Consider the following 19117-nt stretch of genomic DNA (forward strand, 5'->3'; position numbering starts at 1 on the left):
TTAATTGAACTTCATTTCCGGGAGATAATTTCCGACTGTTAGGCAGGCTGTAAAAGCATATAATTACGTAGGAAAGCAGGAGCAGCCTGCAGAATTTATCTTGCACCTCGAATGTGAGAGGCTGCTGAGCGTGACTCTGCTGCAGCCTTTGAAAAGTCATTCAAGTCTGTATGCTAATGGCCTCTAAATGAGCTAACGCGGTCACATCACATGGATGCAGCTTCATTTAGGTAAACACTCAACCCCCCGTGTCAAAAAATATTAAATTACAAAAATGCTTCCTTAAATTCCATCGCCCTCTTGTACAAATGAAATTTAAGAAAAGGAAAAAGAAATACTGATGGGCGCATGAACAAAAACCATAGCAGGAAAAGTAAATAAATAAATAAATTATATTCTGGATTAGCTCTAAATTAATTCTGCACACCGTAGCAGGTCTCCAGCTGCCTCGTGTAATGCAGAAACCTTTGTCTTGGGTAATTGAGCTTCCCTCCGCCACAGTTATCATTTAGCTTATTATGCAGAGAAATGTAAGGCAGCAAAGCAGCTCGATTCTCTATGCTCTGCACGGTTTGAAAAGTGCAACGCGAAAGGCAGAATCTGAAGAACAGGGGCCTTTACCAAGTCACACAGCGGGGGGGCTTTTGTTTAAGGTCTCTGCAGTCAGAGTTTGTGGAAAGCTGGAATAGAACAGCGAGACAAAGAGACAGCGTGTTGACTTAAAAAGGAAATTAAATGATTCGTGGAAGTCTATGAGCTGGATGAAGCACTTGGTTGTTAACATGGAAAAATCTGCTCTGTCTGTGTATGCCTGCTTTCCTGAATTGGTGTGTGTGTGTGTGTGTGTGTGTGTGTGCTTGCAACAGAAGGTTCTGGGACTGCTGTGTGTAGTACCGGCTGGCAGGGTGGCTGTCAGAATGGCCCTGTTTCCTGTGTCAACTCTAAAATAGGTCCAAACACAGCAGATATGCGCGACACATTCTGACTATTTACGGCACTCCCAGTGTGTGTGCAGGATGCTGCCAAATGGATGGAACCAGACACACCGGGCGCTGCACTGTATCTCCTCTCTGAGTCACACGTTCACTTTAAAGAACAATAGGGAAAATAGGAAATAAAATGTCTGTGCACGTGCGTTTGTGCATGCCCTTGACCCCTCCTTATGTAGCTGTCGTGACACTGTTGTGTACATCGAGGGCATTGTGCCCTACTTATGTCACCGCAACCACCTCCTGTTCATTGGAACGTTGCCCTTGCGTGTCCGGGACAACCTCCCAAATGACGCAGACATGCTGCCACCTTGCTGCCTTGTTCTGGGCAGGCTTAATAAAGCTCTTCACATCCACAAAAACCTTTCCTCCTGTGTGATTTTTGTGTTTTAAATCCTTGTGTCATTTTCTTCACAGATGCACACATGCTGCTTGTACACGGTGCGTATACTAATACCAACTATTGATTTTGTCCCTCGGAGGGCAATTCGGTTTAGAGCAGTTACAGTCTAACTGTAGTCTGCTGCTGGTCGCCGCGTGCGCCCAGGCAATGTGGGTGAAGTGTCTTGCCTAAGGACACAACGACAGTGTACACATGTGCCTGAACCGGGAATCAAACCACCAACCTCTCGATCATAGGACAGTTTGGTTACGCATGTGGAGACCAATAGTGCACCAGTTCACCTTGCTCAGCCCTCTGAAACCAGGTTACCTGAAAGACTGCACCATCACCCAACAATCCCATACAACTTGTCTGTAACTGCATCTTTGCATCTCTCTCTCACTCGCTCTCTTTACATAGTTCAAATTAGGAACCTCAATTTTTAAGGACCTCTTCCAGATTTTGTTTTATGAAACCAAATATAATACAAATCCAAAATGTAAATGTTTCGATTTTTTTCTTAGTATAAAAAAAAAACATTCACAGAGTCATTGCATTTCCCCAAATGCATTGTTTGAAACAGCTAAGACATTAACTATTACTAAAAATCAAATGCAGCCGCTAATTCTCTGTCAGTGTGTGTGTGTGTGTGTGTGTGTGCGTGTGTGCGTACCAGAGTAAAGAGACACAGGTGAAAGGCGTTGAGTTGAGAGGAGGTGACCGTATGGTAGCAGCGATCAGTGCACATTGTGACAGTGTGTTTCCAGTCACGAGGATCTCTCATGCATTCTGGATGTGGACGAGGAGGTGAAAGAGGAGGCGGTTAAGTGGGAGAGAAATGGGAAAGAGGAGGAGACGTCTGACTGATAAGACAGCTCAAGCTTTCTTCAAATTATACCAAAACAATTTTAACTGGTAGTGAGAGCAGCAACCCTTTGAATTGTATCCCCTATTTATCTTTGCTGGCATCAATGTGTTTATCTCTCTGTCTCCCGATCCCTGACTCCTTTACGCCTCCCTCCCTCCCTCCCTCCTGACTGGCTTCGCCTCAGCCTCCATCAAGATTCCCCCAAAATATATTTTTATTCAAGCGCTAACTGTCAGCCTCCCATCTGAGACTGCTGGTAAGAGAGTGAGCGCTTATATCAGTCAATTCTTCTCTTGTGTTTGCCAGTGTGTGTTAACACACAGAGGGTCTGGGGGGGGGGGGGGTCAATGTATGACCAAGCTTTGAACCAAGACATCCCAGCTGAGTACATTCATGGGCGCACTCGTCTTGTGAGCATTTGCGCTCCATGAACCAGGGCGTGCGGGTCAGGCACCTCCAGCGTCGGCCTTAAAGATGCTTTGAATAGGCCGGGCTTTGCTCATCCCCTGTCCGATCTTCCTGCTCTGGCGAGTGTAAAGGGGAATGGAAAAAAACAAATCTACCGTCTTTTCATCCTCCTGCGACCACTGTGCCTGTGAGACAGCAGCCGTGGGAATGGAGATGGCTACAAGCAGCCCTACCGCTGACCTCCCTCGTCTCCAATGCAAGGGTGGAGATAAACAGGGCCACAAGGATCGCTAACATCTTTCTTTCTCAGGCGCACACAGACACGCTCATACTGACACACACACACACACAGAACAGCAGAGACAACTCATTAAAGCCATAGTAGGTGAACAGCAGTATGCCACTGGGAGTGGGGTCTATTAGGGCTACTATCAAGAGACGGGGGGGGACGGAAATGAGCGTGGATGCGCTCATCCCGCCCGCATCTAATTCTGCTAACGCGTACGCGTTTGACGAATGTTTAATTTTGACCAAGGGATCTGGGCCGGGCAGAGTGGAATTAATATTACTGGCTCAATCATTTTGATAATGTAGTGACCAGAGAGTTAATAGAATAATCGCTTCAATAAAAATTTCTTACCCAGAGCATAGGTCTCGGTTGTCAGGGAGACACATGAGATTCTGCATGCAGCCCCAAAAGTGAGAAAGACAATAGAAACAGACAGGCGGTTCATCCTCAATTACTCTCCCCTCCTCTCTGTTTCTTGGTGATTTTGGATTGATATTCCCTCTTGTTCCCTCCTTCCCTCAGCTGTCACAACCCATCAACACAACTATTCCACTTCAGCTGCTGGGAAAGGAGGGAACGCTTTGTCCCTCTCCATCACTCTCAGCTCTCTCTCGCTCTCTCTCTCCACTGGTAGTTGTGCGTTACTGGTTATTATAGAAAGAGTGCATTTACTTGAAATCCTGACATAATGGTTTAAGGATCCAGAAGAAGACTAATGGTAGTATATATTTTTTTTGCGACAGAGATTTTCAATCTGCAGAATCTTCCTTTCGGTCATGGCTAATGTCCACGTATATGCAGGCGTCTTATTATGGTTTGGGGGTCATTAGTGTTATTCAAGCAGACAGAAGTTTATACTGAGATAAATGAACCATAGTATTCTCTTTCTGTTTGTGTCTTTTTTTTTTTTATCTACATGCAGCAATTTCCGATAATGTCATCCTACACGGCTCTCCGCTCCTCGCAACCAGAGACTATCAGCCTTGAACTCATTGCTCTGCTTTAATGGCCGTGTCACAGAGAGGATGAAAAACCTAAGAGCACTGGAAAGAAGCAGGCAGGATGTTGTCTATGTCCGGTAGAGGGGGGGGGGGGGGGTGCAAATGTGAAAAAGAGTGAGGAATCCCTTGTTGTGGGTGTCTCTTGATTTTTGTGTTTGTGAATGCCACAACATTCTTTCCCAGGGACTGTGAATCCTTTGAAGTCGACAAAAAGACGACAGCAAGTTGACCGATAGATTTCACAGCTTGGTCTGCGTTACACTTCAGAGTTATCGTGTGAATTTTTCCACAAGAGCTATTAAAATAAAAATAAAAAAGACATCAAGCTCTAGAAAAGTGTGACGACTCTGACTTGTTTTGTTACTTCAATCATGTTAAAACAAGGTTATCTGCCCTCATTATACATATTTTAGACACAATTATTAAACATTGCATTGTGCTTGAAATGCATAGTCCTGACTAAGATCAATGTGCATGTATCACCATGTCAAATAAGATTGGTTTGCTACAAAGTCATTAATCTCAGCCAATAATAAATGTGTAAGAGCTTTGGCAAGATGACAAATGTGATAGAGCTGAACAAAAAAACCTTATAAGAAACAACAAAAAACTGTCTTTTTTTATTAAATGCCTTTTGATCAAATGATGCACTCTTCTGTTCCTCATATCTGAAGTGCTAAATAGGAAAAGAAAAATGCTTGATATGAGAAATGTTTACTCTAACTGAGCAGTTTTGTCAAACTGTGGATCAAACAGCTTTTAAATTCTTTTCTTGAAGTAATATGGCTAAAAAATTTGGATAAATGTGTAAAATAACAAAATAAAACAGTTTGGTTTATTGGCATTCAATAAATAAATAAATGAAATAAATGAAAGACTTTCGCAGAAAAACTGCCTCGTAATAATAAATATACTCTGAAACAAAAACAAGTGAAGATATTTCAGTTTTCAAAGTGAACATGCAGCATCCCTTCATCCGTGAGCCGCTCATCACAAATGTTCTTCCAACGTGACGTCAGACGTGGAGGAATCGCTCCACTGTCAGGTTTCTGAGGTCATGCAATCCAAAGCACGACCCGAACTCTGTCATTATAACATGAGCATAGAGCATTCCACAGCGTGGTTAGCCCGAACAATGACAGAGAGGGACAAATATTTACGTCCCCCACCCCTTGCCTCTCTGCTCCCTCTATTAACCCCCCCCCCCCCCCCCCCCCGCCAAACCCCAATAATTTAACAGTAAGAGCAACCCAGCCTTGTAAACACAATAGTTATGTCTGCGCTCGCAGAGCCATGAAGCAGACATACAGGCTCCACTACCCCTGCAGCTACGACTAATACAGTCTCCTCTCCTCTCCTCCTTCTCTCCTCTCCTCTCCTCTCCTCTCCTCTCCTCTCCTCTCCTTCCTCCTCCTCCTCTGACATTCAGCTGTCAGAATATTTTATTTATTTATAGGCAAAATGAGGAATGACAGAAACTCAATGGGACAGTTACAGTGCTTCACCTGCTATCAGTGTTTAATTTTTCATTGTAACTGGACACAAGGTATTTCACAAGAGATAGAAAAGTATACAAAAAACTAATATTTTCACACTGTGGAAATGCTCTTGGAATCAAATATGAAGGTCAAACAGGAAGATGTTACCTTCACACTAAAGCACGCCTTCCTTCTTTTGTCTATCATATGCAAATAACATTTTATTTCTAACAGGTTTACAGAATTATATTTGTTTTTGTCTCTGATTTGGTTAAATAGCCTACAAAATTGAGTTCAATAAAATACTGTCAGGAAATAGCAGCAAAATTAAAGGGCTTCGTCTTAATAAAATCTGTGTGTTTATTAGCAGGACAATAAATATTGTATAAATTGTCACGTAGAAAAGGGAAGAAAATTATCCTGCAAAACATATCCCCCTCAACCGAGGATGTGTTACTGTCTCTCAAACATGCATGCATATGATTAGAACGGTAATTTGTTGTATGAACCATAATGCTATCTGTGTCTGTTCATCCATTCATCTGATTCGGTTTTATATTCATCCATTTTTACACAGTTCAATTAATAGTAAAGTAATTAACAACTCTTGCAATGATTCTCACCCGACAGTAAGAAGCTGTTGTTTCAGAGGCGTCCTTGTGTTTGATGTTAATAGGCAAGCACAATGCATTAAGCCTGGAATGCAAGTTATATGCACTTAGATCCCGAGCCATCCCGCATGGACAGAAGCGTTTAATGTGCAGCAATAACTCTGATAGCTTGCTGGTTCTTAAAGCCCCGCATTCACCCTGCATCTTCTCCATCTCTCTTCCCATTGTCACTCTGTATACATTTCTTAAACGGTGCATTGGTGTGAAATATGAAAGATGAGAAGGGACACTGTGGGTCTCCTTGGAGCTGTTTTTGTCTGTGCCATCATGTCTCGTGCTCTCTCCGGTTTTGTTTGTGTGATTGAAGGAGGACATTGACAACATCCTAGAAATGTTTGATATGATGCAACGGTGATGTACAACTTTTATTATTTTTTTAAAGGGAAAAGTGATTCAAGAGCAGAGCTAAACTCTATCAGTATAAATGCAGCCCTGGCCCCGACAGAGGATTCACATCCTGGGTGAATGACTCTGAAAGCTGCTGCATGGCAGGATGAAGTGTGTTCATTTCCTTATTTATTGACTCGCTCGCTTTTCTCTGAGTGTTTGAAATTAATAACAGCCAGCAGAAATCAGACAGAGGGATGAAAATCAGCACTTTCCCTGCAGTGAAGCCATTCATCAAGCTAACGAGGGGGAGAATAAGAGTGGAGGAGTGAAGGGGAGGGGAAAAGTGACGTTTGGAAAGGGAGCAGAGAATGGGAGGGTAGCAGGTGCAGCGTGAGGCCAGGGTGGAGGGAAAGTGGTATTAGGAACAGAAGTGAAGGGGAATGAGGACTGGGGGGGGGGGGTTCGTGAGGAGGAGAGTCATTTGGAGGATAGCGGGACAAAACAGGAGGGGAGGAGCTGCATGTCAGTCCAAAAGAAGGGGTAAATATAGTAGGAAAGGTTTGGAGTACAAACACAGAAGGAGGACACAAAGTGCAAGGAATTGGCACAGAGAGCAAAGCAGTGTAGACATAAAACGATACGTTTATGCATTTAAATCCATGCCTTTGCTAAATTCTAAACTTTTACATCATCATTATCCAAAACCACTGGACTCTCTCGCCCTCAGCTAAAGCTCTGACAACGATATTATTAATGATGATGAAGACCAATGCAGAGCTCTCGTACCCAATACTGGTATTTTATTTCCTGTTCCTTTCAGTGATGGGCGACTGTAGATCTGACCTATTCGCCGAGCCTCTGCCCTTGTGGTGGCCCGGCCCCATCCTGCTGCAACCCGCCGACAATCCAACAGAAGCCTGGCAGTATCTCACACTCCAGTAGGGCTGACTAAGCACTTACTGCTGAGCCGCTCTGCTCAGAGCGAGAGAGGAGCGGCGTGCTGAGAACTCTACCACAGGAAAATAATTAGCAAAGTGGCGCTTTACCCAAACACGCTGGACTAAATCTAGAACTGGCTCACAGTCGAGTTCATGTTCATGCTTCCACACTTGAATTTGATTCCTTCGCACCACGGCGAACCAGCAGCTGCTTCAAGTTCTTTAAAATAATCTGAGTCGGATCGAGCGCCCAATGTTGTGCTTGGTGCCCTGTGGTGACGCAAACTGTGACCATCACACTGTACATGGATATCTGTATTTTTAACTTTAAAGTTGCACCACCGTGTCTTCGGTCACCGAGGCTAAATATAGTCAGCTCCTCCTGAGCAGTCTCCAGTTTCTCACTCCTTTCCGAGAGGCAGGTGGAACGGAGGAAGAGGCGGAGGGATAACATCAAGTTTTGAATAAATCATCCTTTGACTTTTGACCCATATGGAGCAGGAGGTTTGTTTTTGTACTTCTGAGCTGCTCTGCTCTTTCTATGGCCTTTGCACCCCTCCTCTATCTCATTAATTTTCTCTTCCCCACGACAGGTCAATATGGATCGATTACATCTGCCCTCGATGACTGAGACCTACATCTTAGCACCCAGGAATAGAGCGCTCTGTGATAGGAGAGCCTCTGACCAACTGTTACTGTTAGCATGCATCCGCTGAGAGAGGACAGGGGACCAAATACATTTAGAAAACAAAAACGCTAGTTACTCTACAAATAATCTGGCAAAAGGGGATGCACTGGTAAAGATGGGAAAGGTGTAGTCATGATTAGATGCTGCATGTGGGTGACAGCGTTTCAGCATGTTACACCCAAAGCACCCTGCCGTGCAAGCACGCACATGGTTGGTGGCTTTGCCTACCTGTTCTATTATGATCGCCCACACACACACACAAATACACACAAATACACTCAAGCCGGTTTCCAAAATCTATATTTGCACCCAGTTCCCTTTTTCACAGACTTACAGTACATATGCACACACCTGGTGTTTCATCTTTGTCAGCGTATTCTCAGTCCTTCAGTTCCCTGCTGGGCTCTGAACTCAAGCATCTCTTTGCATGGAAAACCCCAGAGGTGTCCGCCTTCCTTACACACACACACACACACACACACACACAGACGCACACACACACGTTTGCAGGTAAGACACACTTGCAATCTCATCCTAAAGCCTCACTTTATCTCATTGCCCACTCAACATCATCACAGTGGGCCTGACAATCTTTCTCTCTTGCATGAGTTGGGTGCAGTTTGCGGCGACACGGTATCCCGCTGGTGTCGAGGCAGTCCTGTCCAGAGTCAGGACACTCTTTCCCCAGGCAAGGACACAGAGACCTGCATGGCTCTCCTTCTCCATCACTCAGCCTGTCCTCCTGGAGCTACGTGGCCAGACTGCTCATCACCCCCCCCCCACCCCTCTGCATATGCATGGATTTGCATAAAACAAAGACATGACTCTGCCTGTACCACCGTTGAAGCCGCTAAGAAAGGGATCAGCTAGACCGCAGTGCTCGCAGTCTCTCCGAGCTCGGCTGGGAGTTTGTCGGCGCGGCGGCGGCGTGGCGAGGGAGCTGAGATTTACGAGGCTGACAAAGATAGACACCCCTCATGGTTTTCCACTTTCATTCGTTTAACATCCGTTCCCTTGGTGTTGTTTATATTGCACACCTCTCAGCGGCGAGCAGAGGGCACCTAATTCACGGTGATGACGTGGGAGGAGAATCAGAGCACTTAAAACACTTCATCTAAAGATGATTTGTCCTTGTCTTCCTTGATGGCTTTTTGTCCTATACCTGCTTGAAGTGAAGTGGGGCTGGAGAAAGGCCAGCTACTGATCCCATGACCCACTTAGACACAATCAAGTAAATAAGAGTGGCTGCACATATATGAACACACCAACACAGAAAAAACACTTACATGTATCCGGCTTCCCTCCGTGCTGGGAAGTCATGAATGTGAACGGAAAACTTCTCTCATCCTTTCATAGCACATCATGGATGGTTACGATGGAACAATGAGTGAAAACATTACAGGAACAATCGGATGGGTCGTATACATTCACCCAGGTTCCTATACTGTATGTCTCAGTGAATTGATTTCACGACTAGAAGATTATTCTTCACTCTGCGTCTCTTCGGCTGTCCGGGACCCTCTCTCTCTCTCCTCCTTTTTCAAACAAAATGTGACCATGTCATTTACATTTGAATGTTGATCCAGGAGGACAGAAAACACCATAACAGTGTTGTGTGTTTTCGTCTTCATTTAATAAGCAAGTTATGGTGCTGGGGAGATAGAAATGCGATTAGGAAAGATACTGTCAATATGAAGAAGGCCTGTGCGTTTTACCCTATGAATTGACAATCTATGCTGCATTATGTCTTCATCATGGAAGCCTTAAAGCCACCTGCAATTTGTTATAGGACAGTCAATAATATATGTGGCGATTGTATCTACTTTCTATTTAATAGGCCTACTAGAGTTTTAAATTAATGAATAATGAATATGAATTTCATGGCGTGGGCATACAATAGGAACACAGAACCAAAATAAACAGCATTAATTAGGTTTGACAAGATTTTTACTGCAGTGATCATTATATCAGACCTGTTTAGCAAATTGGATTTCGCTCTTGTGAAATAAACAGGGCAAAGGAAAATGGAAAAGGCAAAGACGGATCAAACAGTAAGGGCTGCTACCTCTAGATCCCAGGGTGACGAGGAGCGGGGCTTGAAATCACAGATGAAGGAATTTTCTCGATGACCTAAAGGAGAGGATAAGATGGGGGGGAAATGAAAGAACATGTAAATCAAAATCAGGGCAAATACGCACGCTGCTTACTCCTGTATCATCAGACATGTGTGTCACATAAACTCAAAGTCACACACACACACACACACACACACACAAGCATACTGGTACAAACAATCACAAATAAACAAGTAGATCCATTTTGAGCAAAATCCACTCTCACCTTGTGTAACGGGGAAACACAGAACATGTATCACGGTAAGCGTTCGATGCAGAGAGAAATGTAAAAACTATTTGCATGCAAATAAATTCTAATGATAGAACCCATGCATCAAAACCCTGTAACTTAAAGAGACTAAGCTAAAATATATACACACACTGGGCTGTCAGAGATTCAAGAAAAGAAGAAGAAAAAAAGGCCTAGTACTCATTTCACAAAATTATATATAGTTAATTGTTCTAAATGGGAGAGGATGAATTCTGCAGACAAATAGAATCGTGGAGGCTGGAATACGAGGATCCGTGTCAGTAGAAAGAGATTTTATTTTCTTCATATTCCCTAATTAGTTTTAATAAAATAGTGACATTAGCTTAAGCTCTCTGCACAGTGATTCCAGGTAGTATCCCCTTTAAATGTTGTGGAAAACGACAGATGTAGAAAAACTTAGTCTATAAACGCCACTTTAAGGACATTTTAGATCATTTGGGTTTCAAGTCGTGGCCACATACAGATATTATAGACCACGCAGAAAAGCGTTATTGATGCAGCATGATTACAGCTCACCAGAATGTCCTAAAACACAATCACAAAGTGTCAACTTTCTCTTAAGTGACAGATGATTTAATTTCAATGAAAATGTTAAATACATGTCAGCAGTTTAGAAAAGTCAGCAGCGCTTGCTGAACAGACACAAATTGACCTTTGCACTACTAAATGATAAAGCACTGGATCAAAATCACAGCAAGGTATTTGGTACCTGTGACAAATATATGAGAATACCTCACTTATATTGCAAGGCAGACTTCATTTCTTCATGTATGCTGCAGTGCTCGACCTGGTTTTTGCAGTTAATTAAACTGTAGATCCAGAGGAGGGGAAACACAATGAATTGTATCTCTCCAGGTTAAAATAATTGTTGCTGCACACTGATATTAATCTTCTTCCAGCTCTACATTTGATTAAAATCACATTTTAACTAAAAATGGCAACAGAAATTTTGGATAGAAACAAATACTCTGTCAGATATCTGGGTGAAGACACTTGAAATCTGTGTTTGCATTTTGAAACATCACAATGACACTTACTTTGTAACTGTGGCACCTTTCGTGTGCTGGGGCTGCTGAGAGATAGTGACGTGTTTATTGAAGTTACAGGCTCTTCTTTTCGGTCCATTTACAGACATAGAATATTACCCCGACAAGCCCCGCCCACCTCGATACCAACATCACCTGCACCCAGTCTTTCAAGGACACCTCAGTGACGACGCCACAAATATCTGCTTCATGTCCGATTAAAGCATGGTGTGACTTTCTTCCACAAAATGTATATATATATTAATCCAATATATTGATCTAGATATAGACATATTTGACTACTGATTGTGATAACCTGAAGATAACTGGGCAATGCCCATCATTGTGAATATCCATTTTCCTTTTCTATTTTCTTCTACAGCCGCTTTTCCACCTACCGGGTCATGGGTGCCGCTGGAGCCCATCCCAGCTTGCTGTGGGCAAGAGGCGGGGTACACCCCGAAAGCTTCCCCACGGCATCCGGCGTGTGCTAATTTAATGGCTAAATTTTATTTAGGATTATTATAGAACTATATTGACTTTATTCTGGTTGGGATCATTAAACACATAAAGGCCTTTTCTGTGCATTTGATCTAGCTCGCATTCATCGTTTTATCACCTTGCCTCTTCTTTTTACACACACACACACTGAAAGAAATTATAGAAAGCCAATTTTCCCTTAAAATAATTAGATTTAGAACACTCCCACAATAAGAGCATACTATGACAGTGTGACTCTCGAGGACAAGGATGAATGCAGGATGTAGGTAAACAGAAATGGCAGCGATCAGTCCTGGGTTCACTGTGTGCTGTGGATGTGCATGTGCATCTATTCAAGGGGTTCTGGGCAGAGGAAATGAGCATAAGCTCCCCAGGGCAGGGATTACTTTAATGACTTTGAGCGCAGCCTTGTGTGCCTTAACTTTTGACCTCTGTTTATCCTCTTGTCCAAAAGTCGACGAGCGAGAATCACAAACACGCATGCATGGACAAACACACACTTGCTTGAGCACATGTATCAACGACACTTGTCAACCTCTCACACAGGCTAGCAGGAGACAAAAAAAATGCAGAATCACACACAAACAGTAACACACCAGAGGCTCGTCAGGCCTGCCTGTGGCAATGTCTGAACGGATTTAGAATCCACATCAAGTCTAATTTTTGGGTCTGTCAACTGTTGTATTCCTCCTCACGCTGCCAAAAATGCATAGCATCAACAGCATCATTGAAAAAGCTATAGATTTATGACTTACACAGGCATTGCACACTGGTGCCACAGATAGCAAACAGCTTTTGCAAATCAGACCTCCGTGACGCAAAAGTCATTTAGCTCAGAGACTGACGTTTCAGCGGCCCATAAATGCCAGAATACGGAGGAAGCAAGGAACAACAGCAATCTATGTTGGGCCATTATTTGCCTGTGTAATTGTGTTTGTAAAAGTAGGATGGTGGGTTTGTTTTCTTTTCTAGTGCATGGGCATTAGTGGTATAACTATCCCAACAAGGATACAATAAAAAAAAAAAGTCAAAAAGGGCCGCCTTAAACCGAAAACCAAAAGTATTACTTTTTACATGTGTCTCTAAACACATCAAAATAACCACCAAATAAATGCACATCAGCTTTTAAAGAAACCAAGCTAAGTTCCAAAATAAAACAAAGAAGCAAAAAAAAAAGATTTCTCTTTGAAAGGGCAAGTTAAAAAAATTCCATAAAGTGGAATGCGAACAATTATCCTCCCTGTAGTTAGCCGGCACATTGTTGTAATATGAGGTATGAAAATACAGCCGCTGCTCGCATCAAATAGATGTAATTAGATAAACTGAGGAAGAAGGAGAGAAGCTTGGCTGTAAATTGCATGGTGTGTGCATGGTAAGACCCAACACTGGCACAGCTGCACAGAGCTGCACTCGCGATTTATCATCTCTACATCGCAGGAGCCAGCGGCCCACACCACTATTAATCATCAGCAAAATCATTTAATTCAGCCCAAGCTCGACTATTGTCTCAGTCTCTTGCCTCACTCTGGGCAAATCAGCCACCACAGCAGCAGCGAGCACCTCAGAGGAAATCATACACAACAGAGTGGGACACAAGCGTTGGGTTAAAACTGGATTTTTTACGAGCTGTGTAGAAGATCATTGCTGGCAGATGGTGTGGAAGATGCCTTTTTCATTGTAAATTCAACGTGTGTGTGTGTGTGTGTGTGTGTGTATATATACACACACACACATGCAGTGCTGAGTGTGAAATTAACGTTTATGAAAGTTACCTTTTGTTCTATAACTGTGGCTGCATTACAAAAACAAAAAGGACAAACCCAAACTCAATCAGTCGTCAAAATCTTATGTGTTTCTTTTAAGTGTGTTTTGGCACCTCGGTCTTCCTGTTCCAGCCATCCAATATTTTGTTCATTTTGTTCAATTAGATGCCCACACAGCTATTCCTTGTCCCAGAACTTAGAAGAAAAGCTTCTCCTCTGGTGTTTCATTAAAGTGGTCTTTTCAGCTATAGTGCACGAGTCCAAATGAGACACAAACTGAAATGCAAGATAGGGCAGAGCAGCGCCGAGCCTCTCCTGACCACAGCAGCGGCTGACTGACGCTGGCACCTTCTACCGGCGCCCCCTCACATGCCTGACGTGCCCTCACTGCATCCCCTCCCTAGAAGTATGCCTGCATGACTGCCCCGCTGACAAACAGGACGGAGCAAAGACAAAAATCGAGGAAAGCCAAAGAATGACAGAGTGGTGACGGTGAGCACATAGTGTCCAAAAAAACACAGTGTTCAAACTACACTTACTCAGAAGGGGAAGGAAGAAAAAAGCCATGCAAAGGGGTGAAAGGAGGATGTGAATATAGAACATGCACCGCCACAAGAAATGTTCATTTGCGATGTCATCTGCACCGTCATTCCATGAAACAGACACACAGCGATACCCGTTTAAGTTCAGACATACATGCACAAACTCATCCGCCCACGCACACACACACACACTAAAGTAACACACATACAAATGAACGGTCACGCCTTAGGATATAGGAGTAACAGAGTGTAATAACATTAGATGTTCATGTATATATGTAAAGAAAATGTCTCATCACACTTAATGAGTGGAGTGTAGGTGATATCAAACTAGGATGGGGTTAAAACAATGACACAACAGCAGATACGATTTGAGTCTTTGATATGTTTTTGAAAACATGATTGTAAAAAAATGATTTTCCTTCAGAGTAATTTTTAAGGGATAAATGTGACCGATAAGTAAGCCTGTGAGAGCAGAAGCATATTTCATTGGCAACGATGTGCCTTAATCTTTGCTTGTGGTCTCACCTTCAGAGTAACAATGGACTTGTGTCGCAGCAACTTTTCACACATTCCCCGTATATTCCAGTTTTCTCTTTAACAATTTGGGAATATTTGCAAATAACCTGATATGAATTCATATTTCTGATTTTTGTTATTCTATCAGTGATGGAGGAAAGCTCATAAAAATCAGTGCTTGAATATATAATATAGTATTCCATATTATGTAATGCAGAATATCATGTGCTGATCTTTCAGTAGGTGTCAATCACAAATCATTAAAAATAAAAACCTAAACTCTGTGGACAAGTCAAAAACAGTGAGAAACACATTGAAGACGATTACGTACATTTATTTATGAAATCATTTAATTGTATGAAATGGAAAAAACGAGCCAACATGAAACATCACATATGGTTAGTGAGTGAAATAATTTTGCACAGCAAAATATATATATATATATATATATTCCAAATATAAGATTAATGGTTAATTAACATATTCAAGATTTATTGGCGAATGCTACTCCCTTATTTTTATTTTTTTACATGTAGGGTTTCAATCCCTGGCGATCTAACAATGTCCAGACATCATTGATTATAATCGTTATTGCTTTGCACATATTACGTTCGTTTAAGACAAAACAGCACGCTCTTCTGAGCTGACAATAAAGAATGAAAACGTAACGATTGGGATGCAACAGACGTGCAAACCTTTTTCATCTTGAAAAGTGGAGAATGCAAACTTTTCCTTTGACTTCCACGTGCATCACAGGCGAGATTTTATTTAGTGCACTTCAGCCCAAAATATACGTCAGTTCGTAGAAGACACACTTTTCATTTTTCTTTGTTTAAATAAAATAAAGAAATGCGTGGCGGAGACCAGACAGCTCTCACAATCCTGTTGAAAGCATGCTGCAAAAAGCGCTGTTTATGCACTGCACAATACTGCTCCATGTAGGCTGCACATTGGAACCGAGCCAATTTCTTTAAACCAATGTCCTAAAAACATCTATAGTCTCCTCACTAATTATACTCTTGTTACTTATACTCTTAACTTAAGTTTCAACCTGGAGCACGTTCTCTTTTAAAACTTGCTTTATAAAAAAATGTGTATTAAATTACACAAAGTTTGTCCAATGCAGGATGGAAAAAAAGACAATATTTAAATAACAATAGAGCTAAAGCAATAGACTGAACTTCCATAACTGAAATGGCCATTTCCTTAACAGTGTTAAGTCTTTTCAGCCCCCCCCCCCCCATCACACCAGGATCCCCTCCGATCAACTTCCACCAGGAATGCACAGCGCATTCGCTGCAGCCTAATGACAGCCGGTGGTGGTGCACTTCAACTCAGCCGAGATGCACTTGTGCACAGATGGGTGGGGGAGTCTTGTCACTTTTTTGTTGCTGTCCCAAAAAAGTGAGGAGGCCATAAATGATGTATGAATGTCATGCTGGAGTCATCCGACAAAAAGGACATCTTCAAACACATTAAGAAAAAAAAAAAAAGAAACCATACATGTCCAGCATGCAAGGCAGTTCAATAACTTGTTCTTAAAAACAATGACAAGTTTGTAATGAATATAGTCTTTTGTTACTCAACACAAAAACAAGCAAACGCACAAAGTGAGGTGGCTTTAAACGACAGGCTCGCCACGCTCCAAGTGTGGCAGACAAAAAAAAGAAAAGGTGGGGGGGAAAAGCACAATGTCGATGGATGCAGGTTTGACGGGGGTATGTACACTGAACTAAAGGTGAAACGATGAAGGAGGACAAGCTGAACTTCAGAGAAGAACAGCCCTCCTTAAGTGCGTGCATCCACACTTCTTATTCTGCATAAAGTTGGATGAACTTTCAAAAATCCGATTTTACGCAAACACTGCAAATCTAATGCGCAGCGATGGAAAATAAAAATATTGACAAATAGCTATGTATGATGAACTTTAAAAAAAATGGAAGATGATACTTTGGAAAATATGCCTGTCCAAAATTAAAAGTGGGGATGAGAAATGTAAAAACAGTCAGACTTAATCAAACTTCTTGCGGGGAGGAGGGGTAGAAAAGCATAAAATGAAGGGGAAAAAAAAGTTGACAAAAAAGTCGGCCTTGCAGGCATTTGTGCCAAATCTAAATAAAAGTTTCAAAATGAAAAAGAAAAAAGAAAAAAAAATGTAAACGTGGGTGAGCACCTCATCTGATATTCTCTTTTTCACGATAGTGTCGAGACTCACATGAAAAACTCTGGAGATGAGGGGTTGTTGTCGCTGCTCGATCCGTTTTCTCTGAAGCCGCTGCTGATGAGCTTCTCATACTTTTCTTTGTACGCGTCCCGCTCCCGCACCAGCCGAGAGATCTCCTGCTTGAGGTGATCGACCTGCTGGACGAGTTGCGTCTTCTCTCCCTCCAAGACGTGCCGCTGCTGGACCCGCTTGTACCGGCAGGACTGCGCGTAGCCTCGGTTCTTTAGGGTCCTCCTTTTCTGTTTCAACCGGATCACTTCTTCCTTGCTGACCCCGCGGAGCTGCCGGTTGAGCTCCCGCACCGTCATGCCGACCAGCTGGTCGTCTGAAAACCGGTCGTCCAAGCGCATGTGTTGGTGAACTGTCCCCGAAGTGCCGTTGGACTGGACGCCGGGCGCCTGGTGGTGGCTGCTGCTGTGGTGATGGTGGTGGTGGTGGTGGTGCTGCCCTCCGTTCTGCGCGGCCGCCGCGGCGATGACTGCCGACACCACGGCCGCGGCGGAGCCCATCTCCTCCCCGGCCATGGGGCCCCCTGTGCCGGCTGCGCCAGCGAACTGCTGGCCCCTGGCGTAGCCATCGAACGACTGGAGCTGGTGACTGCTGTTGATCAGTGCCTCGACTGCGTCTTCCGGGCTGAAGCCCAGCGCCTCTGGATTCAGCTGCTGCTGATAACCGGACATCCAGTAGAAATCCTCTATGTGCGTCTTCTGCTCGCTCCCCGAACCCGGACTGGGTGTGGAGAAGCCCGGGGAAGGGGGCACCGAGCTACACGGCGTGCTCATCGGGGTGGAAGACAAGGATCCCCCGGCGATAAGGCGACTGCACTGGCTGATGTTGCGATCGGGCTCCGCCGGCTCCTTTTTCACTTCAAACTTCATCAGATCGAAGTCATTAACATATTCCATGGCCAAGGGACTGGTGGGCAGGTCGGAGTTGCTCATTGCCAGCTCTGATGCCATCCTCTTGCTGCTGACAGTCCTCCAAACGGGATGAAGCCCAGCTGTCAAACTGTGTTGGTTGGGAAGAATGTGAGCCAGTTTGATTTTTAAACGTTTGTCTCGAATCTTGGGGCGCAAAAAAAAAAAAAAAAAAAAAAGAGATTCTCAGCGTCCTTTTCGCAGCCACGGACTTGCAGGCGCGTAAGAGTAGTTTTTCTTTGCAGAATCTATTGCACGGACACGCCAGTGCCGCGCGCACGAGGAGCGAAGTCCCTTTTCGGCATGTGAAACTCGGCGGTTTTGTGTTTCAAACATTGAACACTTTACGGTTTCCTCACGAATGCATTGCGCAAGCGGAGAGAGGGAGGAAAGACGCACGCTCGGAGCCGCTGACTGGTGCGGCGATTTCTTTCTTTTTTTAGAGGGATCACGTACAGCAGATGAGTTTAAGAGCATTGTGGCTGCCCTGACGTCAGGCTGGAAATGGGAAATTGACTCGGACGAAGAGCCAATCGGGTCGCACACTCCGAGAGCTAATTAACATATGAGTAGCCCGGAGAAAGAAAACTTTTCGCAACTGTCAAAAGCCGTCAGCTGACTGTCAGATGGGACGACGCGACCACCGTTTAGATCTTTAAAGCGTTTCCCGGGGAGGAAAAAAATCACTGCCGCTGAACTTCTTTGGATTTACACGGGTTAACGCGATGAGCGTGTGTTTTCAATCCACTGACGCGGGACGGAAACCAATTTGAGAAAAGATAGAACGAAACGCTGATAGATGGATTGTCTGAAACATAAAGTTGGTCACAACGTTCCACTTTTTAGTCAATCGAGAGCATGTAAATAGTTGCCGATGCAGGAGAGTCAATTCCTAATTTGTAATGTATGCAGCGTTATTATTGTTATTTTTTGTTGTTGTCCAGAAAACATAAATGTAATTTATTTGTTGTTCGTCTTTAATATTTCTGCTGTATTGCAACGCAGATAATTTTTTATAACACGCAAATGTAAAATCTATGGATCACATTGAGCGGAGAAATGTGGATCGAGGACCCCCCCCCCCTCACATTATAAAACTCAACACTGCCACCTTTTGGACATGCCCGGCAATGCGATACCAGTCCTCATGCACGTTTTAAAAGAAATAAAAGTTCCCCATAAAAGGGTGGAAAAACACG

The 19117-nt window shown here is 43.5% G+C and overlaps 1 protein-coding gene across 3 annotated transcripts in view; it reads right to left on the minus strand.

Moving 5' to 3' along the window:
- The window catches only part of mafa (MAF bZIP transcription factor a), a 61029-nt gene extending 42986 nt beyond the window's left edge, over positions 1-18043 (minus strand). The window contains exons 1-3 of one of the 3 annotated variants that reach the window (XM_068760816.1): positions 16993-18043; positions 10108-10172; positions 8477-8493 (exon numbers count right to left, since the gene is read on the minus strand). In XM_068760816.1, the coding sequence (XP_068616917.1) occupies positions 10145-10172; positions 16993-17960 (996 nt within the window). In that variant the 5' untranslated portion in view covers positions 17961-18043 and the 3' untranslated portion in view covers positions 8477-8493; positions 10108-10144. Of the gene's footprint in view, positions 1-8476; positions 8494-10021; positions 10173-16992 lie in introns of those variants that run through there. The other 2 variants (XM_068760808.1, XM_068760800.1) reach the window with 2 other exon arrangements.
- Between the last annotated feature and the right edge of the window lie 1074 nt (positions 18044-19117).

This window comes from Brachionichthys hirsutus, chromosome 1 (assembly GCF_040956055.1).
Source record: "Brachionichthys hirsutus isolate HB-005 chromosome 1, CSIRO-AGI_Bhir_v1, whole genome shotgun sequence".
Classification (NCBI taxonomy): domain Eukaryota; kingdom Metazoa; phylum Chordata; class Actinopteri; order Lophiiformes; family Brachionichthyidae; genus Brachionichthys; species Brachionichthys hirsutus.